At 49.2% G+C, this 27544-nt stretch overlaps 4 protein-coding genes across 15 annotated transcripts in view; 1 reads left to right on the top strand and 3 right to left on the bottom strand.

The window, feature by feature from the left end:
- Window positions 1-2967, top strand: part of LOC117741859 (glutaminase kidney isoform, mitochondrial) — a 35240-nt gene extending 32273 nt beyond the window's left edge. For all 6 annotated transcript variants that reach the window (XM_034549094.1, XM_034549112.1, XM_034549138.1 and 3 more), the window contains 4 exons: window positions 929-990; window positions 1063-1139; window positions 1250-1313; window positions 1457-2967. In XM_034549094.1, coding sequence (XP_034404985.1) covers window positions 929-990; window positions 1063-1139; window positions 1250-1313; window positions 1457-1607 — 354 coding nt within the window. In that variant the 3' untranslated portion in view covers window positions 1608-2967. The remainder of the gene's footprint in view (window positions 1-928; window positions 991-1062; window positions 1140-1249; window positions 1314-1456) is intronic.
- A 4601-nt stretch (window positions 2968-7568) lies between these two features.
- On the bottom strand, window positions 7569-25454 carry stat1a (signal transducer and activator of transcription 1a). 7 transcript variants are annotated; one of them, XM_034549034.1, is made up of 23 exons: window positions 25319-25454; window positions 24487-24669; window positions 23718-23958; window positions 19697-19783; window positions 19380-19458; window positions 19151-19242; window positions 18919-19070; window positions 18545-18703; window positions 18264-18356; window positions 17823-17882; window positions 17715-17735; window positions 17430-17520; window positions 17300-17341; window positions 16737-16826; window positions 16552-16650; window positions 15529-15664; window positions 14732-14790; window positions 14497-14591; window positions 14261-14400; window positions 13072-13260; window positions 12888-12966; window positions 12046-12142; window positions 7569-8146 (listed from the first exon to the last, which is right to left on the bottom strand). In XM_034549034.1, the coding sequence occupies exons 2-23, from the start codon at window positions 24612-24614 to the stop codon at window positions 8117-8119; spliced, it is 2259 nt and encodes a 752-aa protein (XP_034404925.1). In that variant the 5' UTR covers window positions 24615-24669; window positions 25319-25454; the 3' UTR covers window positions 7569-8116. The 7 variants fall into 7 exon arrangements, with proteins under 7 accessions (XP_034404925.1, XP_034404933.1, XP_034404964.1 ...); XM_034549042.1 differs by having other exon boundaries at window positions 24487-24614; XM_034549073.1 differs by having other exon boundaries at window positions 11983-12142; window positions 24487-24617; window positions 25319-25453.
- On the bottom strand, window positions 8343-11976 carry LOC117741972 (collagen alpha-2(I) chain-like). The gene is made up of 2 exons (XM_034549273.1): window positions 10139-11976; window positions 8343-10041 (listed from the first exon to the last, which is right to left on the bottom strand). The coding sequence occupies exons 1-2, from the start codon at window positions 10961-10963 to the stop codon at window positions 9778-9780; spliced, it is 1089 nt and encodes a 362-aa protein (XP_034405164.1). The 5' UTR covers window positions 10964-11976; the 3' UTR covers window positions 8343-9777.
- A 985-nt stretch (window positions 25455-26439) lies between the features above and the next one.
- LOC117741980 (growth/differentiation factor 8-like) overlaps window positions 26440-27544 on the bottom strand; it is a 2667-nt gene continuing 1562 nt past the window's right edge. Inside the window, exon 3 of the mRNA XM_034549286.1 lies at window positions 26440-27544. This exon is cut by the window's right edge and continues 430 nt beyond it. The gene's annotated coding sequence lies outside the window, so the exon portion shown is untranslated.

Genomic DNA, 27544 nt, shown 5'->3' with positions numbered 1-27544 from the left:
GCTCCTTCTCCTCCTGTTCCTCCTCCTGCTCCTGCTCCTCCTCCTGTTCCTCCTCCTCCTCCTGCTCCTCCTCCTGTTCTGCCTCCTCCTCCTCCTCCTCCTCCTGCTCCTCCTCCTGCTCCTCCTGTTCCTCCTCCTATTCCTGTTCCTCCTCCTGCTCCTCCTCCTCCTCCTGCTCCTCCTCCTCCTCCTGTTCCTCCTCCTGTTCCTTCTCCTGTTCCTCCTCCTCCTCCTGCTCCTCCTGCTCCTCCTCCTCCTGTTCCTGTTCCTGTTCCTGTTCCTCCTCCTGTTCCTGCTCCTGCTCCTCCTCCTCCTCCTCCTGTTCCTCCTCCTGTTCCTTCTCCTGTTCCTCCTCCTCCTCCTGCTCCTCCTGCTCCTCCTCCTCCTGTTCCTCCTCCTGTTCCTGTTCCTCCTCCTCCTGCTCCTGCTCCTCCTCCTGTTCTGCCTCCTCCTCCTCCTGCTCCTCCTCCTGCTCCTCCTGTTCCTCCTCCTGTTCCTGTTCCTGCTCCTCCTCCTGCTCCTCCTCCTCCTGTTTTTTCTCCTGTTCCTCCTCCTCCTCCTCCTCCATTGTCAGTCTTTATAACAGGCCTCATTGCAATGAGCTTTGTTTGGCGTTTTGATCCACAGCGCCATCTGGTGGACAATTACTGTAAACTCACCCCTGAAGGGTTTATAGATAATCCTGCATTTATATGCAGGTTAGCAATACATTTTTTTTTTTTACAATATATACAAAAAAAATAAATAAATGCACAATTTATAAAAAGAATAGATTAGAAAAACGTGTTTTTTACAATATATAACAAAAAAAATAGAATATGAAAAATGTAAATATAGTATAGAATAATAAGAACAATATAAAAATAGAATAATCAATAAAAATGCAGGAACCAAATAATGTCTGCTGGTTCTACTTCCTGTGTTTCAGGTGAAGTCGGTGATCAATCTTCTGTTCGCCGCGTACACCGGAGACGTCTCGGCCCTGAGGAGGTAAACGCCGCTCCGCTCGCCACGTTCACCTTCACGCCGTTTCTGTCTCTCACATTAATGTTGTCGGTCCAGGTTCGCGTTGTCCTCCATGGACATGGAGCAGAGGGACTACGACTCCAGGACGGCTCTGCATGTGGCAGCTGCTGAAGGTGTGTTGATCATGCTGATCAGAGCGTGTGTGTGTGTGTGTGTGTGTGTGTGTGTGTGTGTGTGTGTGTGTGTGCAGCTGACAACGTGTGTGTGTGTGTGTGTGTTTCAGGACATGGGGAGGTGGTTCGCTTCCTGCTGGAGGCCTGTAAAGTCAACTCTGTTCCCAAAGACAGGTACGTTTTATTTAAACAGTCAAAAGGCTTCTTGACAAACGTGTTAATACAAACCGTCTTTAGGGACGTTGAGGGCGCACAGGTGTTAACGTCACCTATGAGTCCTTTAAAGTTCAACCGGACCTCCTCCTCCTCCGCTGCAGGTGGGGCAACACCCCGATGGACGAGGCGGTGCACTTCGGCCACCACGACGTGGTGACCATCCTCCGCGACTACCACACCCAGTACGGCCCTCAGGAGAGCACCGACGACAAGAAGAAGAGCGCCGAGGAGAACCTGGACGGCCTGCTGTGATGGAGCGGAGCCCAGAAGAACCGGGACGGCGTCTTCAAATCTGGATCGGAGTATTTAAACAGCGAAAACAAATCCTTTAGAGACGACCTCACATTCCCCCGCCAGTGTAAAAGCTTGTAGATGTACCAATAGTCTTATTTCATTTCGCCATCGGCTTTGTGACTTTATAGGGACGCAAGCAGCCGCCACGTTGAATGCTGGGTAAATTTGGCTGCGGCTGGACTCCCGTTATTTACTTTTTTTGAAAGGGATGATTTTATTCTGAAAAGCTGAAAACAGGAAGCGAGCAGGCGTTTCGTTCCCTGGTTTAAAAAAAGACCATCACTGAAACTCTGCAAATATATATTTGAACTGTTAAATATTCCTCCCTTTAAAAGGTCTTTGCTTTGCTATCTAATAGCCGTTTTAGTTTATTTCTCAACTCTTATTATTATTATTTAATATTTATTCTTTTTGTAACGATGAAAGTCGACCAAAGTTCGGGTTTTCTCGATCTCGTAAACGACACTGCCAGCGTTTGTTTACATGTTCACGCTTAAACTCCACAAGAGGACCAATGTTTAGTCTTAACATATTAATATATTACATATTAATATATACATATTAATATATTACTGTAATCTAACTGCACTACAGCTGCTGCGTTGATCCAAAGTTAATACAAAAAGATCACCAGCTCAACCTCTTAATTCATTTTATTTAACTTAGACTTTAGAGCTCTCTCATTGGCTCTCTTGCAGCAATGCTCTCTGGGAGTTGTAGTTGACCCCTGATGTCTAAATGTTTGTCTTTGAGAGGGATTGTTCCTTTTATTTCCTCCCCATGTTTTTTAAACTTTTAGTGCAGAAGAAGTGTTGACTGTAATGTTTCACATGATTTATGATGGTTTGTATTGAAACACCTGTACCTGAGGACTCAGGAAGGTCTGAAACACAAAAGGATTGTTTTTTAAAATGTATTATGTGCAGAAGAATCTGTCACACTTGAGCGGTTGTGTAGTTTTTCCAGAGGTGTTGTGTGTTAGTGCGTGTTGGAAGTTGTGTGTTTGTGTGTGTGGTCTCTGCGATGCAACAATCCTCAGCTCGGGTCAGTTCATTCAAAATGTTGTTTAAAAGTATTTAAGTTAAATAAAAATGAATATAAAAGAAGCACAAAACTACCTAAAACAATGTGCAATATTTAAAATCAATCAGCAATACGGATGTAATGATTAATTAAATGATCAATATGATCTGACCCCGCCCTGTGAGGTATTCTGAATGTAACGTGTTTGTTATCGTTTCTTCTTCATGTGTTTTTATTTATGCTGCAGAGTTTAGATATTTATTCACGTTCAAACATTGAATAAAAGTTCTGAAAATCAAAAGGATGTATTTTGACCCATCATTGAGATTATATACACATAAATATGTATATCCATCCATCCATCCATTATCACCTCTTATCCGGGGTCGGGTCGCGGTGGCAGCAGGTTCAGCAGGCCGACCCAGGCCTCCCTCTCACCCGCAGCACTTTCCAGCTCATTCTGGGGGATCCCGAGGCGTTCCAAGGCCAGCCGGGAGATATAATCCCTCCAGCGTGTCCTCGGTCTTCCCCGGGGCCTCCTACCAGTTGGACGTGCCCGGAAAACCTCTAATGGGAGGCGTCCAGGAGGCATCCTGACTAGATGAACCACCTCAGCTGACTCCTTTGGACACGAAGGAGCAGCGACTCGACTCCGAGCTCCCCCCTGATGTCCGAGCTCCTTACCCTATCTCTAAGGCTGAGCCCGGCCACCCTACGGAGGAAGCTCATTTCGGCCGCTTGTATCCGAGATCTCGTTCTTTCGGTCACGACCCAGAGTTCGTGACCATAGGTAAGGGTTGGAACGTAGACCGACCAGTAAATGGAGAGCTTTGCCTTCCGGCTCAGCTCCTCTTCACCAAGACGGACCGGTACAGCGCCTGTTTTACTGCTGCAGCCGCACCGATCCGCCTGTCGATCTCCCGCTCCACCTTACCCTCACTCGTGAACAAGACCCCGAGATACTTGAACTCCTTCGCTTGGGGTAGGCAGTTTGTCCCCACCTGGAGGGAGCAATCCGCCGGTTTCCGGCAGAGCACCATGGCCTCAGATTTGGAGGTGCTAACTCTCATCCCTGCCGCTTCGCACTCGGCTGCAAAACGCCCCAGTGAATGCTGGAGGTCACGGTCCGAGGAGGCAAACAGGACCACATCATCCGCGAACAGCAGAGAGGCGATCCCGAGACTCCCGAACCGGATCCTCTCCGCCCCCTGGCTGCGCCTAGATATCTTGTCCATGAAGGTCACGAACAGGACCGGTGATAAAGGGCAGCCCTGGCGGAGGCCAACACCCACCGGGAACGTGTCTGACTTACTACCGAGGAGACGAACACAGCTCCTACTGCAGGCGTACAGAGACCGGATGGCCCGTGCCAACGGGTCCGGCACCCCATACTCCCGCAGCACCCCCCACAAAAAACCCCGAGGGACCCGGTCGAAAGCCTTCTCCAGGTCTACAAAGCACATGTAAACTGGTTGGGCAAACTCCCAGGACCCCTCCAGTAATCTTGCGAGGGTAAAGAGCTGGTCCACTGTTCCACGACCGGGACGGAATCCGCACTGTTCGTCCTGAATCTGAGGTTCGACAAGCGGTCGGAGCCTCCTCTCCAGCACCCTGGCATAAGCTTTTCCCGGGAGGCTGAGCAGTGTGATACCACGATAGTTCGAGCACACTCTCCGGTCCCCCTTCTTGAAGATGGGAACCACCACCCCGGTCTGCCAGTCCATGGGCACTGTTCCCGACCCCCATGCGACACTGAAAAGGCGTGTCAACCAAGACAGCCCAACAATGTCCAGCGCTTTCAGCATCTCAGGGCGGATCTCATCCACCCCTGGCGCCTTGCCACCAAGGAGCTTTTTGACTACCTTAGCGACCTCTGCCAGGGATATGGGTGAATCCACCCCAAAGTCTTCCGGCGCTGCCCCCTCTCCGGGGGACATGTTGGCCGGGTTTAGGAGTTCCTCAAAGTGCTCTTTCCACCGCCCGACGATGTCCCCAGTCCGGGTCAGCAGTTCCCCCCCCCCCCCCCTGCTGAGAACAGCCTGGGGTAGACCCTGCTTTCCCTTCCTGAGCCGTCGGATGGTTTGCCAGAACTTCCTTGAGGCCAACCGAAAGTCCTTCTCCATGGCCTCCCCGAACTCCTCCCATGCCCGAGTTTTAGCCTCCGCGACCATCGCCGCTGCAGCCCTTCTGGCCCGCCGGTACACGTCAACTGCTTCAGGAGACCCCTGGGCCAGCCAGGCCCGAAAGGCCTCCTTCTTCAGTTTGACGGCTTCCCTCACCCCCGGTGTCCACCACCGGGTTCTCGGGTTGCCGCCACGACAGGCACCGATGACCTTCCGGCCACAGCCCCGAGCAGCCGCGTCCACAATAGAGGCTTTGAACAAGGTCCACTCGGATTCCATGTCCCCAGCCTCCCTCGGGATTTGTGAGAAGTTCTTCCGGAGGTGGGAGTTGAAGACCTCCCGGACAGGATCCTCTGCCAGACGTTCCCAGTTCACCCTTACTACACGTTTGGGCTTGCCAGGTCTTTCCAGCCGAGTCCCCCGCCATCTGATCCAACTCACCACCAGGTGGTGATCAGTTGACAGCTCTGCTCCTCTCTTCACCCGAGTGTCCAAGACATACGGCCGCAGATCAGATGATACGATTACAAAGTCGATCATTGATCTCCGGCCTGAGGTGTTCTGGTACCAGGTACACTTATGAGCCACCTTATGTTCGAACATGGTGTTCGTTATGGACAAACTGTGGCTAGCACAGAAGTCCAACAACAAAACACCATTCGGGTTCAGATCGGGCAAGCCGTTCCTCCCAATCACGCCCCGCCAGGTTTCTCTGTCATTGCCCACGTGAGCGTTGAAGTCTCCCAGGAGAACTATGGAGTCGGCAGGCGGCGCCCTTTCCAGGACCCCTCCCACCGACTCCAAGAAGGCCGGATACTCCGAAATGCTGTTCGGTGCATAAGCACAAACAACAGTCAGAGCCTTACTCCCCGCAACCCGTAGGCGCAGGGAGGCGACCCTCTCGTTCCCCGGGGAAAACTCCAACACAGCGGCGCTCAGCCGGGGGCTCACGAGTATCCCCACTCCCGCCCGGCGCCTCTCACCCTGGGCAACTCCAGAAAAGGACAAAGTCCAACCCTTCTCCAGGAGCTTGGTTCCAGAGCCCATGCTGTGCGTGGAGGTGAGCCCAACTATATCTAGCTGGTACCGCTCCACCTCCTGCACCAGCTCCGGCTCTTTCCCCGCTAGTGAGGTATATAAATATGTATATATATATATATATATATACACACATATATGTCTGTATATATACATATATATATACACACACACACACACACATATATATATATACACACACATGTACACATATGTCAATAAAAGCAACAGATGTAGTCAAGCCACACCTGCCAAAAATAAGTTTAAGTTTAAGAGAGTTAACATACCTTAATCTCTAAGTTTAAGAGTTAACACACCTTAGTCTCTAAGTTTAAGAGAGTTAACATACCGTAGTCTCTAAGTTTAAGAGTTAACATACCGTAGTCTCTAAGTTTAAGAGAGTTAACATACCGTAGTCACTAAGTTTAAGAGTGAACATACCTTAGTCTGTAAGTTTGAGAGTTAACATACCTTAGTCTCTAAGTTTAAGAGAGTTAACACACCATAGTCTAAGTTTAAGAGAGTTAACATACCTTAGTCTCTAAGTTTAAGAGTTAACATACCGTAGTTACTAAGTTTAAGAGTGAACATACCTTAGTCTGTAAGTTTAAGCGAGTGAACATACCTTAGTCTCTAAGTTTAAGAGAGTTAACATACCTTAGTCTCTAAGTTTAAGAGAGTTAACATACCTTAGTCTCTAAGTTTAAGAGAGTGTGAAAACATGCAAATGCGTGTCACACGGCGAAACCGTGAGTTGGCAGCTCTGTACATACATGTATGTGTGTATATATATAAAAATACAAACACATATATATGTATCAGAGCTGCCAACTCTCACGGTTTCACCGTGTGACACGCTAAACTAGCTCCCGCTAGTTTAGCACTAACCTAGCAGGAATCTATGTCCACAACATGCAAGTCATTCTTCGCTAATGGCTAAGCAAGTAGGAGCTAGCTCAAGTTAAGCCACCTGCAGACCAGCACTGCAGCTAGCTTAACTTTAGCTAGCAGGAGCTAGCTGCACGTTAAAGCCGCTCACGTTTACCCGCCAATCAAAACCGGAAGTGACATGACTTGACCCGGAAATGTATTTACGCCGCCGCCATTTGTGTGTGTGCGACAGACATGACGAAGAAAGAAGGAAGATTAATATGATGACTGATGAATGAAAAACATAATGTTATATTGGGGAATCTGTGAGGAAAGGAATCAAGGAAAGTAAACAATCTCAGAGATTTACTTCCGGAATAATCCAGTAGGTGGCGGTAACACGCTATTCCACACCACAGAAGAAGTGACTTGATTATTCAGCAAAGGTTGTTATTTATTTTTATGTTTTTGTAATAGACTTTCCTCCTTTGAGTGTTGTACATTATATCATATTTTTAGTCATCCTTGTAGTTTTACTTTATTTTTAAATTGTTATAAATATTGTTATAACTTTTAATTAGAATTTAAACCCAGACCATTTTTTTTAATTTTTTTTTTAAAGAACGACAAAATATATTAAAATTTGAAGTATATGTTTATTTTGTTTCCCTGTATATGGTTGGATATATAATATGTTCAACAAAAAAAAGTAATTGTATAAAAGTAAATATAAGTAACTTAGCCTAAGTATATTACGTAATACATTAAATGTGCAGCTTCACATATGTAGTTTCTTTGTGTTTGTGTTGTACAAATACAACAACCTTGAATGTACGGTGGATTTAAAGTGCAACATGACTCCTTGTGTTCACACAGGCAGGTTTATTACTTGATATTAGTAACATCACTCAGCTTTACATTAAACAGAAACATGCGTTAGCTCCCATAAAGCCAATGATAGGTCCTTAAATATAAAAAGCTCAGATGGAGTTCGACAGGAGACCATCACACATGCATCTCATCTTTAAAACTGTAGAATTGTGATTTTAGCTCAGAAAATAACAACATGAAGAATCACATTATTAATATTATTATTATTAAGGAGTTCAAGGTTCACATTTAATAAAAAGAAACATGTACATAAATAAAGTGACAGATCTCATGTCCCATTCAGGCTGGATGATTAAACATTACCTGTGAGTTATTAACAGGAAGTAACCAGATTACTTTGAAACCTAAAGATCTATTGCTGTTTACTCCACGAGGGTCACGAGGAGCATCATCGAGGATGACACGAAGAAGAAGAAGAAGAAGGAGAAGAAGAAGGAGAAGAAGGAGAAGAAGGAGAAGAAGAAGGAGAAGAAGGAGAAGAAGAAGGAGAAGCAGCTTGAAGACGTGAAGTGAAGAAACTCCTCAGTTCTGGTCTGAAAACTCTTCACTCATCTGTGGGGAAGAAGAAGAAGAAGAAGAACATGAAGAACAGGAATAAGTAGAACAACAACAAAAATAAGAACATAAAGAAGAAGAACAACAACAAGAACAAGAACAGGAAGAAGAAGAAGAACAAAAACAAGAAGAACAAGAACATGAAGAAGAACAACAACAAAAACAAGAACAAAACAAGAACAAGAACATGAAGAAGAATAACAAGAAGAAGAAGAACAGGAAGAAGAACAAGAACAAAAACAAGAACAACAAGAACAATAACAGGAAGAAGAAGAAGAAGAAGAAGAAGAAGAGGTTGAGGTTTAAAGAGTCCTTTATTCCACTATTGCAAGAACAGCAAAAAACACTCTATAGCTTAATTTGAAAACCAAGTAAATAAAAAATCAAACAAACATACAGCCAAATATCACCAAAGAACAAACAAACAAACAAAATATCACCAAAGAACGCTAACAAATAAACAATCCCAATATTCAAAAATGTACCAGCAGCTCACCACCAGCACCCACTGAGCATAACATGCTCCCAGTAGTCCATTTGTCCCTGAAGGCCTGTACATTGTCCACAGCCTGGTAGTAGGCGTGTTCCACCCCGAGTCGGGCTTTCAGCAGTCCCTTCAGAACCCTCACCGGATCCTCACTGCCAGCTCCCCTTGCCCCATTCTTCCGTGTCAACCAGATGGCCAACTTGGCAGAACCAGACACAAAGTTCACCAGTGTGTGGACAGCCTTCTTATTTGTGCAATATTTTGGCCCAAAAATAAACAAAGTGAAAGAAAAGTCCTCTCTAAGACCCTGAAACCATCCCTTCAAAAGTTCAAAAAGGCCTGAGAGCCGAGGACACTGAACAAACAGGTGTTCCAGGGTTTCCGCCTCACAGCAGAAATAACACTCCTCCCCAATGTGTGGGTCCAGGTGTGCCCGGTATCTATTCGTGGCTATGGCCCCGTGCACTACCCTCCACTGGAGGTCTGCCGTCCGCTTCTCAATAGGAAGTTTGTACAAGCACCTCCAGCTGCCTTTTGGGGACGAAGCTGGGCCAAGGTACTCGATCCACCTCGACTCCTTCAACCCCGCCAGAGAGCGCAAGTTCACAACCTTAACACACACTTCATAGATGGCTTTCTTCCCTACCGCCTGAAGCCCACACGAGGGGTTGCTAACGTCATATTCTCCCCCTCCTGCCAGTCCCCCACAGCTGGGGCAATGAGCAGGGTGGGGGGGGGTGTACTCCATCCCTTCATCCCACCGGTCAGACAAAGCACAACTTCCTGCAGCAGCTCTTAGGTGCCGCGGCAGTGCGGCACAGACCTCCTCCACCATCCTGTCAGTCAGCCTGACAGACGTGATGTTAGCGTTCTGCCTGAAGCTGTTGATGACATCTTCACCAAGTGTCCCATCTTAGTGCAACCGGCTTCTCTCAGCCGCGTTCGCATACTGGCAGACTGCAGTGTTTGAGTGCTTATGAAACTGTTGAAGAACAAAGGTTCCTCCAGCAGCCACACGCCCGGAGTCTCATCCGCTTCACGTGAGATGTTAAGAACATGCCAGGCCTGCAGAACAGAGCTGTAAAACAGTGTTAGACCGGACAGGTCCACTACCTCAGGCTGTAAGAGAAAAAGCTGTTTATCATACCCCAACCGCCCGGCTCTTCTCAGTAGCAGTCGAGCAGCATCTATCCAGCTGGGGCCACAGCCATAGAGCAGCCTCTGTGTAGTCCGAAGTCTGAAAGAGGCAATCTTGGACTGGATATCGATGAGACCCTGCCCCCCCTCTGTCACCGGCAGATAGAGAGCTGTCGCACGAACCCAGTGCCGGCCAGACCAGAAGAAGTCCACGACAGACTTCTGTATCTCTGTCATGAGGCCACTTGGTGGTGTCAGCGCGATGAGCCTGTGCCAAAGAGTCGAGGCAACCAAATTATTAGCAACGAGAACCTATATGACAGCTGGGGCAGTAACCATCTCCACCTAGAGAACCGAGCACACACCTTCTCCTTCACGTCCACCGCATCAACGGGACCGGCTACGTCAGCAGGGTCCACCGCATCAACGGGACCGGCTACGTCAGCGAGGTCCACCGCATCAACGGGACCGGCTACGTCAGCGAGGTCCACCGCATCAACGGGACCGGCTACGTCAGCGAGGTCCACCGCATCAACGGGACCGGCTACGTCAGCAGGGTCCACCGCATCAACGGGACCGGCTACGTCAGCGAGGTCCACCGCATCAACGGGACCGGCTACGTCAGCAGGGTCCACCGCATCAACGGGACCGGCTACGTCAGCGAGGTCCACCGCATCAACGGGACCGGCTACGTCAGCAGGGTCCACCGCATCAACGGGACCGGCTACGTCAGCGAGGTCCACCGCATCAACGGGACCGGCTACGTCAGCATGGTCCACCGCATCAACGGGACCGGCTACGTCAGCGAGGTCCACCGCATCAACGGGACCGGCTACGTCAGCGAGGTCCACCGCATCAACGGGACCGGCTACGTCAGCAGGGTCCACCGCATCAACGGGACCGGCTACGTCAGCAGGGTCCACCGCATCAACGGGACCGGCTACGTCAGCAGGGTCCACCGCATCAACGGGACCGGCTACGTCAGCAGGGTCCACCGCATCAACGGGACCGGCTACGTCAGCGAGGTCCACCGCATCAACGGGACCGGCTACGTCAGCAGGGTCCACCGCATCAACGGGACCGGCTACGTCAGCAGGGTCCACCGCATCAACGGGACCGGCTACGTCAGCGAGGTCCACCGCATCAACGGAACCGGCTACCAGCCGCGATCGCCGCGAGAAACGGCGCATCCGCGGCCAGGGCTTCCGCACTCTTCTGCTGCTTATGCGGACACGAGAAGCGCTTGTGACCCACGTCTCCACACTCAAAACACTTTATCTGCCCCGAGCTCGCATACACCATGTACGACCCGTCCAGGTGCTTCACTCGGAAACGACACCTCCAGGGTCTGAGTCGGCGAGTCCAGAAACATAAAAGCCTGCCGTCTCAGAGACAGCACGTGCCTCAGTTTGGGGTCCTTACAGCCCAAACTAATCATTTTAAATCCGCTCGCGAACTTCCCAAACCTGCGCAGTTCGACCTCTAACAGCTCGTTCGGTATAAACGGCGGAACACCGGAGACGGTGACCCGCGTGGTGGAGCTTAGAGCGGGGACACCTGCACAAAGCTGCCCCGAATAAACACTCCTCTTTCCACCAGCTGGTGGACACAAGCCTCGCTCTTCATGAATACAACCACCGCCTTGTTCATCCTCGAGGCGAAGGAAAGGTTGTCGTGTCCGACCTGCTCCCCGACAGCCAGCAGCACCTCCTCCACCGACACGCTGCTGTCCGGCGGAACGACCCGGGCTCCCTGCCGGAGGGTCGGGCGTGACGTCTCAGAGGACGCCGTCCCCCCACAACCCCCAAGAACACACTACTACCTGCTCTGTACCTCACCTGATCATGGAAACCAGACAAGAACCCCAAAGCAGTGAACTTCCACTCCAACTCCGCACCACGCTCACTCACACAACCGGAAACAGAAGGAGAAGAAGAAGAACATGAAGAAGAAGAACAAGAACAGGAAGAAGAAGAATAACAAAAACAAGAAGAACAACAAAAACAAGAAGAACAACAAGAACAAGAACAGGAAGAAGAAGAAGAACAACAAGAAGAACTAAAGTGTTATTGGTGTTGTTGCGTCACTCTGATTTAACCCTTTCCAGGTAAACAACAATAATAATAATACATCAGGACCATAATACATGCACAATACAACTTGTAAACATCACTTGGAGGGTAGAGCAACGGATTAGAGCTGCAACTACCTGAACGTCAAACTGCCCAAATGTCTCTAATGTGACGTGTTGTTGTTAGAACCTGATCCTCACCACAGCGTCGATGTCTCTGGGGCTGACGTACTGCGACAGCTCCTTGAAGTCGTCAGGAGACATCGGCATCATCTTGTCTTGCAGTCTGGACGGATGTCTAGACAGAGGAGCAACCGCATTGTCTCAACACGACACACACACACACACACACACACAGACACACACACACACACACACACACACACACACACACAGACACAGACACACAGACACAGACACAGACAGACACACACACACACAGACACACAGACACACACACACACACAGACACACACACACACACACAGACACAGACACACACACACACACACACACAGACACAGACACAGACACAGACACAGACAGACACACACACACACACAGACACAGACACAGACAGACACAGACACAGACACAGACAGACACACACACACACACACACACACACACACACACACACAGACACAGACACAGACACAGACAGACACACACACACACAGACACACAGACACACACACACACACAGACACACACACACACAGACACACACACACACACACACACACACACACACACAGACACAGACACAGACACAGACAGACACACACACACACACAGACACAGACACAGACAGACACAGACACAGACACAGACACAGACACAGACACAGACACAGACACACACACAGACACACAGACACAGACACAGACACAGACACAGACACAGACAGACACACACACACACACAGACACAGACACAGACACAGACACAGACACAGACACACACACAGACACACACAGACACAGACACACACACACACACACACACACACACACACACACACACACACACACACAGCTTACACTTCTGAGACGGAGATGAGCTCCGTCTTCATGTAGCCGTACTCCTTCGGACCGTTCTCCACGTCCATGGGCTCCGGGGCTGGAAGTCAGTGGACCGCACATTAGAACCTTCAAAGCGCTGCCGCCTGGGGGTGTACAGCCAATGGGAACCAGGTGGGCGGAGTCTAAGTCTTTAAGGACTTACTCTCTGAGGGTTTGGGGTAGTACTTCCCGAAGGCCTTGTCTTTGGGGATGTCGGGGAAGAGGAAGCGGAGCGGGTTCTCCGGGATGTTCTCCACCGCCATCACCTTGTAGGTGCGGATGATGTCGGCCAGGGAGACGGCGGACAGCTCCTTCTTGGTGTACGGCTCCACGGAGTGGAACAGAGGCTTGTCTGAGGGCGAGAGAGAGAGAGAGAGAGAGAGTTACTGGAGGCTCCTTTTGGAGAGGGGACACCAAGTGGACTGATGAAGACATCACACTTGAGTTTACTCTATTAGCTCTATACACCGGTACTAAAGGACCGGTACCAAAGGACCGGTACCAAAGGACCGGTACCAAAGGACCGGTACTAAAGGACCCACAGACTGGTACTAAAGGACCCACAGACCGGTACTAAAGGACCGGTACCAAAGGACCGGTACTAAAGGACCCACAGACTGGTACTAAAGGACCCACAGACCGGTACTAAAGGACCGGTACCAAAGGACCCACGGACCGGTACTAAAGGACCCACGGACCGGTACCAAAGGACCCACAGACCGGTACTAAGGGACCCACGGACCGGTACTATGGGACCCACAGACCGGTACCAAAGGCCCCACAGACCGGTACTAAGGGACCCACGAACCGGTACTAAGGGACCCACGAACCGGTACTAAGGGACCCACAGACCGGTACCAAAGGCCCCACAGACCGGTACTAAGGGACCCACGGACCGGTACTAAGGGACCCACAGACCGGTACCAAAGGACCCACAGACCGGTACTAAGGGACCCACGGACCGGTACCAAAGGACCCACAGACCGGTACTAAGGGACCCACGGACCGGTACTAAGGGACCCACGGACCGGTACCAAAGGACCCACAGACCGGTACTAAGGGACCCACAGACCGGTACCAAAGGACCCACAGACCGGTACTAAGGGACCCACGGACCGGTACTAAGGGACCCACAGACCGGTACTAAGGGACCCACGGACCGGTACCAAAGGACCCACAGACCGGTACCAAAGGACCCACAGACCGGTACCAAAGGACCCACAGACCGGTACTAAGGGACCCACGGACCGGTACTAAGGGACCCACGGACCGGTACTAAGGGACCCACAGACCGGTACCGGTTCTTTGGTCACTAGTTGCTCTGGTTGCATACATATGTATATACTCCTCACCGTGCACGTCGTGCTCGACCCAGGTGAAGGTGATGGCTCCATCCCGGCTGCTCTCGCTGAAGCGCAGCAGGAAGGTTCCTGGACACTTGTCGCTCAGCAGAGCCTTCTCCCTCTCCTTGCTGAGGAAGCCTGTGATGGAGCTGCAGGAGGAGAACACAAGGAGGCGATGTTCTTCTCACAGCTGCAGTTACTTTAATAATTAAGATCTCCTTATGGAACTACGGTCAGGGACTCACCCGTCGTTCCAGAGGGAGAGCAGGTGTCTCTTAATCAGGTCCAGGATCCCCTCGATCCACAACCAGAAGGGGAACGCTTTCTCATTGGCACTCTCATGGCTGCACTGCAAACTCAGCAATCAGCATCAGGAAGTCCAGAAGAACACTCCGTCCATCAGGAGGTCCAGAGGAACACTCAGCCCATCAGGAGTTTCACATGAAGGTCTTAACAACCCTGAAAGATGAGACCAGGGCTCACCTTGCAGAACTTGATCCAGGGGATCTGTCCCTCTGGGTTCCTCTTGGCTTTGGCTCCTGCAGAGAAAGGAGGTTCCACATTTACCCGTTGAGCCACGCACCCCCCTCTGAACTGTGTGTGTGTGGACCATGTTCCCCCTCTGAACTGTGTGTGTGTGGACCATGTTCCCCCCTCAGAACTGTGTGTGTGTGGACCATGTTCCCCCCTCTGAACTGTGTGTGTGTGGACCATGTTCCCCCCTCAGAACTGTGTGTGTGTGGACCATGTTCCCCCCTCTGAACTGTGTGTGTGTGGACCATGTTCCCCCCTCTGAACCCCGTGGACCAGGTCCCCCCCTCTGATCCCTGTGGACCAGGTCCCCCCCTCTGAACCCTGTGGACCAGGTCCACCCTCTGATCCCCCCTCTGAACCCTGTGGACCAGGTCCCCCTCTCTGATCCCCCCTCTGAACCCTGTGGTCCACGTCCCCCCTCTGAACCCCGTGGACCAGGTCCCCCCTCTGAACCCTGTGGACCAGGTCCCCCCCTCTGATCCCTGTGGTCCACGTCCCCCCTCTGAACCCCGTGGACCAGGTCCCCCCTCTGAACCCCGTGGACCAGGTCCCCCCTCTGAACCCTGTGGACCAGGTCCCCCCCTCTGATCCCCGTGGACCAGGTCCCCCCTCTGAACCCTGTGGACCACGTCCCCCCTCTGAACCCCGTGGATCAGGTCCCCCCTCTGAACCCCGTGGACCAGGTCCCCCCCTCTGATCCCCCCTCTGATCCCCCCTCTGAACCCTGTGGACCAGGTCCTCACCCAGCAGCTTGTCAGCCAGCATGCTGAGCTGCTCCTGGTTCAGGCCTCGCTGGGTGACGGCGGAGAACTGCCAGCTGAGGACCTCAGAGAGCTGGGACCACTTGGCCAGAGGAGGCTTGAGGAAGAACTTCAGGTTCTGAGGAGGAGGAACAATGGAGGCGTATTGATCTGAGAACAATGGAGGCGTATTGATCTCTGAACAATGGAGGCGTATTGATCTCTGAACAATGGAGGCGTATTGATCTCTGAACAATGGAGGCGTATTGATCTCTGAACAATGGAGGCGTATTGATCTCTGAACAATGGAGGCGTATTGATCTCTGAACAATGGAGGCGTATTGATCTCTGAACAATGGAGGCGTATTGATCTCTGAACAATGGAGGCTTATTGATCTGAGAACAATGGAGGCGTATTGATCTCTGAACAATGGAGGCGTATTGATCTCTGATCAATGGAGGCTTATTGATCTGAGAACAATGGAGGCGTATTGATCTCTGATCAATGGAGGCGTATTGATCTCTGAACAATGGAGGCGTATTGATCTCTGAACAATGGAGGCGTATTGATCTGAGAACAATGGAGGCGTATTGATCTGAGAACAATGGAGGCGTATTGATCTGAGAACAATGGAGGCGTATTGATCTCTGATCAATGGAGGCGTATTGATCTCTGATCAATGGAGGCGTATTGATCTCTGAACAATGGAGGCGTATTGATCTCTGATCAATGGAGGCGTATTGATCTCTGAACAATGGAGGCGTATTGATCTCTGAACAATGGAGGCGTATTGATCTCTGATCAATGGAGGCGTATTGATCTCTGAACAATGGAGGCGTATTGATCTGAGAACAATGGAGGCGTATTGATCTCTGATCAATGGAGGCGTATTGATCTGAGAACAATGGAGGCGTATTGATCTCTGATCAATGGAGGCGTATTGATCTGAGAACAATGGAGGCGTATTGATCTCTGATCAATGGAGGCGTATTGATCTGAGAACAATGGAGGCGTATTGATCTCACCTTGGGCTCGGTGGTCAGCATGTTGTACCAGAGGATGGAGGCCCAGCCGCTGGGCAGCTGGCACACGTTGGAGATGACCACGACGGGCAGAGAAATGGCCTACAGAGACACGACGGGAACCAATCAGGAACCGACTCACGTGAACAAACAACAACAACAACAACAACAACAACAACAACAACAACCTCCAGCTTGATGTTGAGTCCCGACTGGTTGAGCTGCAGCTCGGACTCGAAGCTCAGCGAGTGAAGCTCCTCGGTGACGATCAGAGGCCCCTGGACACACACACACACACACACACACGCACATACACAATGAAACAACACAAAACTACTACACAACAATGTTTTATTGTGCAATGATCATTAAAAACAGTCAATGCTTCTTTTATGCGTAACATTTAGCATTTAACACTGGTATAATTAAAAAGAGACAATAATTATTCTATAATATTATTACATTGTTGTCACCAGGCTCAATCTTTTGATTATTTCATATTATTTCTTTTTAGCTGGAAAGTTAGCGAGTATATTTACTCAAGTACAAGAAACTCAAGATTGTACTTAATTACAGTATTTAATTATTTCCATCTTTTGTTACTTAATAATGTACTTCTACTTCTAATACTTGTGTACTTGTACTATTGAAACACGGCTTTTACTTGAAGCATGTGGAGTATTTATTTTGTGGTCATTATTTCTCTTGTTATTGTGCATTAAAACTAATCACATAGCGTTTCTCTTCTCACCTCATTGGTCCTGTTGCCGGCGACCTTCTGCTCCTTCAGTTGCTGCGTGAAGAACCAGAAGAAGAAGTTATGAAGGCACATCTCCTCCAGATATAAGCGCATACAGGAGGTTGGGATGCGGAGGCCTCACCAGGTGCCTGAACTCGGCCGCCAGGCTGCCGTTCGACTCCTCCATGTTCATGATTTTGGTATTTGTTCCCAAAATGTTGAACTTCCGAAACCTCAATTAACGACAACAAAGTGTTAATTAATTAGGAGCCGTTAGCATTTAAATAGGAGGAGGACGGGTCATGTGTTCTAGAGCATAAAGAATGTGTTTTATCCTAATTTAACTTGACTTATTAAGACAAGTTATAACAATAATAAATACAATTTAAACAAATAAAATACATATTGACGTGAGTTTGAGACGCACCCTTTCTTCTCCGTCACGTCTCTGAGGAGCAGAAGAAGAGGCGTTACGCAACACGTTTAAACAACACGACGTGACGGTTTTTATGGTGAGCTCTTGAACGCATCGTACTTATCAAACAGGGCCTTGACCTTCAGCTGGTAGTTGAACTCCTGCAGCTTCACCAGGAAGCTGGAACGGAAACGAGGAAGAGGAGAGAGGAGGTGGGGGAGGAGGAGAGGGAGAGGAGGAGGAGGAGGTGAATGAGGAGAGGGAGGAGGAGGAGGGAGGAGGAGGAGGAGGAGGAGGAGGGAGGAAGGGAATGAGGAGGAGGAGGAAGGAGGAAGGAGGAAGGAGGAGGAGGAGGAGAGGAGGATGAGGAGGAAGGAGGAGAATATGAGGAGGAGAGGAAGAAGAGAGAGGAGGAAGAGGAGAGTTAGTTTGTCCTCTGATCAGCTGGTTGAAATATCCCTTTAAGTCGTTCAGTTTGAGTAATAAACAGTAAAAAGTCAATAATATTAATAATTAATAAACAGTAAAAAATCAATAATATGAATAATCATAGTTTTTTACCGGAGCTTCACTGTGAACTGGACGCCTGTTTTCAGCACCAGAGGTCTCTGAGGGTGGGTGGGCATGCAGGGCTGCCTCTCTACAACCAGAGAGCTACACACACACACACACACACACACACACACACACACACACACACACACACACACACACACACACACACACACACACACACACACACACACACACACACACACACACACACACACACACACACACACACACAGTGAGTTTGATTCCTGACTGATGATCAATAACAAGGCGATCAATAACCCCCGTACTTGGAGAGGAGGTCCTTGAGGAGGTCCAGGGCTCGGGCCTCCAGGTACGCTTTCTTCTGGGCGATGGGGTCGTCGTCGTACGTGAACTTCTGCTCCAACTCCTGCAGCTTCTTCAGGTGCTGACGGACCTGCTGGAGGCTCTCTGCTGCCGACGTGAACCTGCAGGAGGAGGAGGTGGGAGAGGGGGGGGGGGGGGGGGGGGAGGAGGAGGGGTGAGAGGAGGAGGAGGAGAGAGGAGGGGGAGAGGAGGAGGAGGAGAATAATGGCGATGAGGAGACGGATGAAAGAAAGGAGAAAGAAGAAGATGTGGAGAGAAGTCAATGCAGACATTGAGGGAAGGATTGTTGTTGTTGTTGTTGTTGTTGTTGACGCACCAGCTCTGCAGCTGGTCCACACAGGCGTTGGGCGGCCCTCCGATGCAGGCGATCTGCTGCCGCTGCCTCCACTCCGGCAGCTCCTCTGAGATCAGGTCGGCCAGCAGCGCCTGCGTGGCGGTCAGCAGGTCGTTGAGCTGCCCCACCGCCTCCTGACCGCCGGCACACAAACACACCGTTAGCCCACCGACCGGGTTCACCGAGCCCCGGGTCCCGTCTGCGGGGCGCTCACCTGGCGTTTGGTCTTCAGGTCCAGGCACATCCTCATGAGCGTCATCTTCTCAGTCTCCAGCTCCTTCGGCGTCATGCCGTTCACCTCGTTCTCTGAGGACACACGAAGAGAGCCTGGATGTCACCTCGTCACCTTTCCTCTCTCCAAGGACTCCAGAACATCATGAATGAATACATCAAATATTAATATTAATAACAGTTATTACTATGAACACACACGTGCAGCTCACCTCTGTTTTTCAGATTGTTGACTTTGAAGTCGTACTCGTCCTGCAGATCTTCAAGGTTCTTAATGTACTGATCCGCCACCTGAAAGAGGAGGAGGAGGAGGAGGAGGAGGAGGAGGAGGAGGAGGAGGAGAAGAAGAAGAAGAAGAAGGAGGAGGAGGAGAAGGAGGAGGAGGAGAAGAAGAAGAAGAAGGAGGAGGAGAAGAAGGAGGAGAAGAAGGAAGAGGAGGAGAAGAAGAAGAAGGAGGAGAAGGAGAAGGAGGAGGAGTAAATAAATGTGCATTGGGTGTGGTATCACTTGTTATTCCGTGAGCGTTTACCTGAACTCGGTCTTTCATGTCCTTCACTTTGTTGTCCAGCTTCTGCTTCTCCACCACCATGGCCGACACCGCGCCCTCGCTCTCCTGCTGCAGAACAAAACTTTATTCTAATAAAACTTTATTCTATCCATCCATCCATCCATTCATTATCACCTCTTATCCGGGGTCGGGTCGCGGTGGCAGCAGGTTCAGCAGGCCGACCCAGGCTTCCCTCTCACCCGCAACACTTTCCAGCTCATTCTGGGGGATCCCGAGGCGTTCCAAGGCCAGCCGGGAGATATAATCCCTCCAGCGTGTCCTCGGTCTTCCCCGGGGCCTCCTACCAGTTGGACGTGCCCGGAAAACCTCTAATGGGAGGCGTCCAGGAGGCATCCTGACTAGATGAACCACCTCAGCTGACTCCTTTGGACACGAAGGAGCAGCGACTCGACTCCAAGCTCCCCCCTGATGTCCGAGCTCCTTACCCTATCTCTAAGGCTGAGCCCGGCCACCCTACGGAGGAAGCTCATTTCGGCCGCTTGTATCCGAGATCTCGTTCTTTCGGTCACGACCCAGAGTTCGTGACCATAGGTGAGGGTTGGAACGTAGACCGACCAGTAAATGGAGAGCTTTGCCTTCCGGCTCAGCTCCTCTTCACTAAGACGGACCGGTACAGCGCCTGTTTTACTGCTGCAGCCGCACCGATCCGCCTGTCGATCTCCCGCTCCACCTTACCCTCACTCGTGAACAAGACCCCGAGATACTTGAACTCCTTCGCTTGGGGTAGGCAGTTTGCCCCCACCTGGAGGGAGCAATCCGCCGGTTTCCGGCAGAGCACCATGGCCTCAGATTTGGAGGTGCTAACTCTCATCCCTGCCGCTTCGCACTCGGCTGCAAAACGCCCCAGTGAATGCTGGAGGTCACGGTCCGAGGAGGCAAACAGGACCACATCATCCGCAAACAGCAGAGAGGCGATCCCGAGACTCCCGAACCGGATCCTCTCCGCCCCCTGGCTGCGCCTAGATATCCTGTCCATGAAGGTCACGAACAGGACCGGTGATAAAGGGCAGCCCTGGCGGAGGCCAACACCCACCGGGAACGTGTCTGACTTACTACCGAGGAGACGAACACAGCTCCTACTGCAGGCGTACAGAGACCGGATGGCCCGTGCCAACAGGTCCGGCACCCCATACTCCCGCAGCACCCCCCACAAAAACCCCCGAGGGACCCGGTCGAAAGCCTTCTCCAGTTCTACAAAGCACATGTAAACTGGTTGGGCAAACTCCCAGGACCCCTCCAGTAATCTTGCGAGGGTAAAGAGCTGGTCCACTGTTCCACGACCGGGACGGAATCCGCACTGTTCGTCTTGAATCTGAGGTTCGACAAGCGGTCGGAGCCTCCTCTCCAGCACCCTGGCATAAGCTTTTCCCGGGAGGCTGAGCAGTGTGATACCACGATAGTTCGAGCACACTCTCCGGTCCCCCTTCTTGAAGATGGGAACCACCACCCCGGTCTGCCAGTCCATGGGCACTGTTCCCGACCCCCATGCGACACTGAAAAGGCGTGTCAACCAAGACAGCCCAACAATGTCCAGCGCTTTCAGCATCTCAGGGCGGATCTCATCCACCCCTGGCGCCTTGCCACCAAGGAGCTTTTTGACTACCTTAGCGACCTCTGCCAGGGATATGGGTGAATCCACCCCAAAGTCTTCCGGCGCTGCCCCCTCTCCGGGGGACATGTTGGCCGGGTTTAGGAGTTCCTCAAAGTGCTCTTTCCACCGCCCGACGATGTCCCCAGTCCGGGTCAGCAGTTCCCCCCCCCCCCCCCCTGCTGAGAACAGCCTGGGGTAGACCCTGCTTTCCCTTCCTGAGCCGTCGGATGGTTTGCCAGAACTTCCTTGAGGCCAACCGAAAGTCCTTCTCCATGGCCTCCCCGAACTCCTCCCATGCCCGAGTTTTAGCCTCCGCGACCATCGCCGCTGCAGCCCTTCTGGCCCGCCGGTACCCGTCAGCTGCTTCAGGAGACCCCTGGGCCAGCCAGGCCCGAAAGGCCTCCTTCTTCAGTTTGACGGCTTCCCTCACCCCCGGTGTCCACCACCGGGTTCTCGGGTTGCCGCCACGACAGGCACCGATGACCTTCCGGCCACAGCCCCGAGCAGCCGCGTCCACAATAGAGGCTTTGAACAAGGTCCACTCGGATTCCATGTCCCCAGCCTCCCTTGGGATTTGTGAGAAGTTCTTCCGGAGGTGGGAGTTGAAGACCTCCCGGACAGGATCCTCAGCCAGACCTTCCCAGTTCACCCTCACTACACGTTTGGGCTTGCCAGGTCTTTCTAGCCGAGTCCCCCGCCATCTGATCCAACTCACCACCAGGTGGTGATCAGTTGACAGCTCTGCTCCTCTCTTCACCCGAGTGTCCAAGACATACGGCCGCAGATCAGATGATACGATTACAAAGTCGATCATTGATCTCCGGCCTGAGGTGTTTTGGTACCAGGTACACTTATGAGCCAGCTTATGTTCGAACATGGTGTTCGTTATGGACAAACTGTGGCTAGCACAGAAGTCCAACAACAAAACACCATTCGGGTTCAGATCGGGCAAGCCGTTCCTCCCAATCACGCCCCGCCAGGTTTCTCTGTCATTGCCCACGTGAGCGTTGAAGTCTCCCAGGAGAACTATGGAGTCGGCAGGCGGCGCCCTTTCCAGGACTCCTCCCACCGACTCCAAGAAGGCCGGATACTCCGAAATGCTGTTCGGTGCATAAGCACAAACAACAGTCAGAGCCTTACTCCCCGCAACCCGTAGGCGCAGGGAGGCGACCCTCTCGTTCCCCGGGGAAAACTCCAACACAGCGGCGCTCAGCCGGGGGCTCGTGAGTATCCCCACTCCCGCCCGGCGCCTCTCACCCTGGGCAACTCCAGAAAAGGACAAAGTCCAACCCTTCTCCAGGAGCTTGGTTCCAGAGCCCATGCTGTGCGTGGAGGTGAGCCCAACTATATCTAGCTGGTACCGCTCCACCTCCTGCACCAGCTCCGGCTCTTTCCCCGCTAGTGAGGTGACGTTCCACGTCCCTAGAGCTAGTCCATGCCGCCGGCGATCGGCCCGCCCAGGTCTCCCGCCTGGCCCGCCGCCCGGTCTACATAGCACCCGACCCCGATAATTCTCCCTGCGGGTGGTGGGTCCACAGGGTGACTGCTGCTCCATGATGTTTTTTCGGGCTGAGCCCGACCGGGCCCCATGGGCGAAAGCCCGGCCACCAGACGCTCGCCGACGAGCTCCCCTCCTGGGTCTGGCTCCGGGAGGGTGCCCCGGTTTCCCTTGTCCGGGCAAGGTAGCTTCAGTCCGTGGGCTGCTTATCATCAGGGTTTATTGAACCGCTCTTAGTCTGGGCTCTCCCCCGAGACCTGTTTGCCTTGGGAGACCCTACCAGGGGCTGATGCCCCGGACAACATAGCTCCCAGGATCACTGAGCCACTCAAACTCCTCCACCACGTTAAGGTGGCGATTCATAGGAGGAATATTGCTTATAATTAATTTAATAGATTATAATGTATTTATTATAATTGATTATAATGTATTTATTTGAATTGATTTAATGTATTAGAATTGATTTATTAGAAGTGATTACATTTATTAGAATTTAAGAATTTATTAGATTTGATTATAATGTATTTCTTATAATTGATTATAATGTATTTATTATAAACGATTTCAATTTCTTATAATTGATTTAATTTATTAGAAATGATTTAATTTATTAGAATGTATTTATCAGAATGTATTTAATTTATTAGAATGTATTTATTAGATAGGAATTTCATTTATTAGAATGTATTTATCAGAATTTATTTTACCTATATTTAGTGCCTTTCCTAGAACAATTTAGGGAATTTTTGTTGGATTCAAACAACTGTAAAATGACTGAAATTAATAATAATAAAATTCATAAAGTATCGATAAAATTGTGAACGTTTAAATGTTTCACTAAATATTACGTAATAATTAAAACGTTTACAAATGGCCGCCGGGGGGCGCCTCACCTTGGTGTTCTTGGCATTCTCCAGGATCTTCTTCTCCTCCTTCAGGTTCCTGGAGATCACCATGGCCATGTGGACCGGGTCTTCCTGGAACCGGTCCTGCAGGTTCCTCTTGATCTTGCGGATGTTGTGCTGCAGCAGGAAGTTATTGTTCAGGGCGAAGCGGCCGTGCTGGTCGTCCAGCTGCGTGAGGAGGTCGTGGAATCGAACGGTGGCCAGAGAGTCCTGGTACGCCACCGTGTCCCTGAGGAGGCGGAGAGCGCAACCCCTCGGTTATTTAAATCTAAATAAATATGAATAAATTACAGAACGCTACGTGAAGCCATTCTGGAGCTTACGCAATAAATACATTGATTTTAAATTATGCGACAATATTGATTATTATTTATAAAATTGTTGACCACCGAATATTCTCCGATTATCACTAAAAGGATATATTATCATTTATTTAAACTAAATATTTTGGGGTCTTTTTGTCCGACAAAACAAGACATTTTGTTCTGACATTTATAGACAATCAATATATTGGAAAATAGTCTTGATCAGATTAATTAATGAAACATAATAATAATAATAATAATAATAATAATAATGAGTAATTAGTAACATTAGTAATAATTAGTTGCAGAACAATATGCTCATTATCTTGGACGACTTCTAAATTGTGTTTTTACCCGTCTTTGTTTTCATTATTGATTAATCTGCTTAATTAATAAATACATTATTGATCAATCTGCTTATTGAATCGATCCTGAGCCTATCAGGGGCTCACCAGTCGATGCTCTCGATCCACTTGCTCAGGTACTGCCGGATGTCCATTGGGAACGAGTCGTCGTACAGCTGGTCCACCTGCTCCAGGTACTTGCAGTCCAGCATCTTGAGCTGGTCCCACTGCGCCATCTCCTGGTGGCCGAGAGCAACAACACGCACAGTTACTGAATCCACTCCTGTTTACCTTCAGAGCAAAAGGAAACTCGGAAATCACAAATTGATGACACATTGAGTCATTTCGCAATGTAGTTTTTAAGATGCGTTCACAGTCTACGGGAAATTCCATCATCTAAGTGCATTTTTTTAATAGAAAATCCCCCAAAATACTAATATCCTAAAAAGGACAGAAGCAGATTGTTACTAATTATTGCATTTCCAAACATGTAAATGTGTCTAATTTTCAGCTAAACTCTGCCTCCAGCGTTAGTCCTCAAACATCCCACGGTAGAGATCGTCCCTGAACGCATCGCAACGTAAACCGGATTCCGTGCAGAAATCTTGACTTTTTACGTGTTCCTTCATATTATTTCCCATAAACACCGCGCGTCATAGCACAAAAACACGCACGTCATTGGTCACAGGTGAATTCACCCACTTGAATCACATGTATGCATTCACGTGGTGGGCGGTGACAGGTCCGTTAAACACTTTAAAGTTTAAATATAAATGACGTGTACCGGTGGTTTAACGGCCTCTTGAGAGTTAGTAAACATAACGTAAGTAATGTAAGTTAACCCCACACTGTGAGTTAGCTTTAGTCACTCTGCAGTTGACAGACAGCTGGTCTGGGCAACGCTGCGTTACTTCCTGAGGAAGCCGTAATTTAAACTCACCTTTTATTCACAGGAAAACGTGCACGAGATGAGCCGGAAATGTTAGTTTTATTCCCCAAAAAGGTTTTCAGCGACGACTAATTCCAAGGAGCGACTCCTTCTGCTCTGTGGTGGACGGAAACGGCTTCAGCCAATCACAGCGGAGGCTTCGAAGGATGCGCCCGCCCCTTTGCCGGTGACAGCCAATCAGAACGAGGGAAAACGGCTGTTCCGTCAGAGAGCAGACTTATCCATTATAACAAATATACAAATAATGGTTTTCACGTATATTGAAGAGTTATAAGCACGATTTTAAGAATAAACACGTGTTTATTTTTTATTCATACAATATAATGGTGTCGAACTACATACAGTAATATTATTGATGTGTTTCTTAATAAAATAAAGCAGTTACGGGGGGAGTACAGCCGATCCTCGGAAGAGCTCACAGTGACCACGTGTTTTCAAAGAAAAAGAAAGTAACTGGAACTGAAACCTAAGTTCACTTTCACATAAAAACATAAAAACAACAATATGTGATTGGAAAATAAGACTTTATTTATCAAACTCAAGAAATATTGGACAATAACAATGATACTCTTATTTAACGTGGTAGAGAAAATATGAATATTTAGTTCAGAAAAATTATTATAAAAAATACCTACAAAAATCAGAACAATTTACAAATGCATTCAAGTATGTTAGTTTACTCATCAAATCATGATGACATATGTGATACAACTGTTACTTATATATATATATATATATATATATATATATATATATATATATATATATATATATATATATAAAATACTTCAACTGACACAGTATTTTAAGTACATTAATGATTAATTATACACACACCACCAGGACAACATGTCACTTTAGATGCATTCAGGTGGTGTAAAGGTCAAGTTCTTACCAACTCCATTTGGAAACAACACTCACGGTCGCCACCTGGTGGCAGAAATAAATAAAAAAATGTAATATATCATTAAAACAGAAACCACTGATCCCAGTGAGACAACCTGACACCTAATTCCATCTTTATTAGAGATAACGTGACTTTAAAGTCACGTGATAATAATAATAATAATAAATAATCCATTTAATTTATATAGTGCTTTTCAAGATACTCAAAGACACTTTACATTATACACCGTAGACACAGCTACGGGAATAATAGATCGGGATAATATATAATAATAATAATAATAATAATAATAATAATAGTGATAATGCGGGAACTTCGCATACACTGATGGTGCGTTTAAAGACACAAAGATGCATCCATGACAGCAAATATTTGACCAAAAGAAAGTTATATTTTCAAAGGATTTTCATATAGTTTACACGTCGTCTAGTTTTACTCATAGATGCAAGGTTACGTTTTCAGAGTGATCTTGAACGCACCATCCCATGTCCTCACACCACATTTAATGATCCTCGTTTATCTGTAGAGATAAATAGCATAACACACTTTATACTTCAGAAATGCAACACACAACACATAGTATGCATACTGTATATACTAAATATCCACCTTTACGTGTCCTTTATTAACTTTATCAAGAACAAAATGTGGATTCATTTGAAAACGATCACTTTTATAGAGATAAACACGCATAAAGAAGAGGATCAAACCCCTCCAACGTGGACTGGACATGTTGTTCACCGCAGAACCAAAGAATGTGAAACTGTGTTCCTTGTGGACGTTCTGGGACTCGTGGGTCAGAACCCCCGTGGAGCACAACAACAGTCAGGACACCTGCACTTCAAATCCAGCTCAGACCTCCCTCTGAGATCACAGTTCCTGCCTCACGTTGTCATTGGCTGGTGTGCGTTAAACACTCTTTCATCAGGATGGGGGTTCAGGGTCTGAAACAACCTCCTTAAATTAGGGTTATAGTTTGGGTTTGGAGGCATGCACATATATGTATTATTGCTCCCCAAAGGCCACATTTAAATATAAGTTGTACCTCTAAACCAGCAGCTGAACGCCAAAGGAAGTCTTCGGCTGCAGTGCTTCTAACGTCCACTAGGTGCTGCTCCGCGTAGTAACACAACACAAGCTAACGGACCTCCTGCGGCGCGGCCCCTGACTCACTAAACATTCTGGAGGACAGATCACAGCGAGGAGGAGAGAATCGGTCAGCCGGAGTCATTCATGCTTTTCAAAATAAAGGCGCACGTGGGAGACGCCCCGCGGGGTTCTCTCTGGGCCGAGGCACGTTTTCACAAGAC

This window comes from Cyclopterus lumpus, chromosome 2 (genome assembly GCF_009769545.1).
Source record: "Cyclopterus lumpus isolate fCycLum1 chromosome 2, fCycLum1.pri, whole genome shotgun sequence".
Lineage (NCBI taxonomy): Eukaryota > Metazoa > Chordata > Actinopteri > Perciformes > Cyclopteridae > Cyclopterus > Cyclopterus lumpus.
Note: the sequence above shows the minus strand (reverse complement) of the source record. Positions and strands in the feature narration are given on the sequence as shown.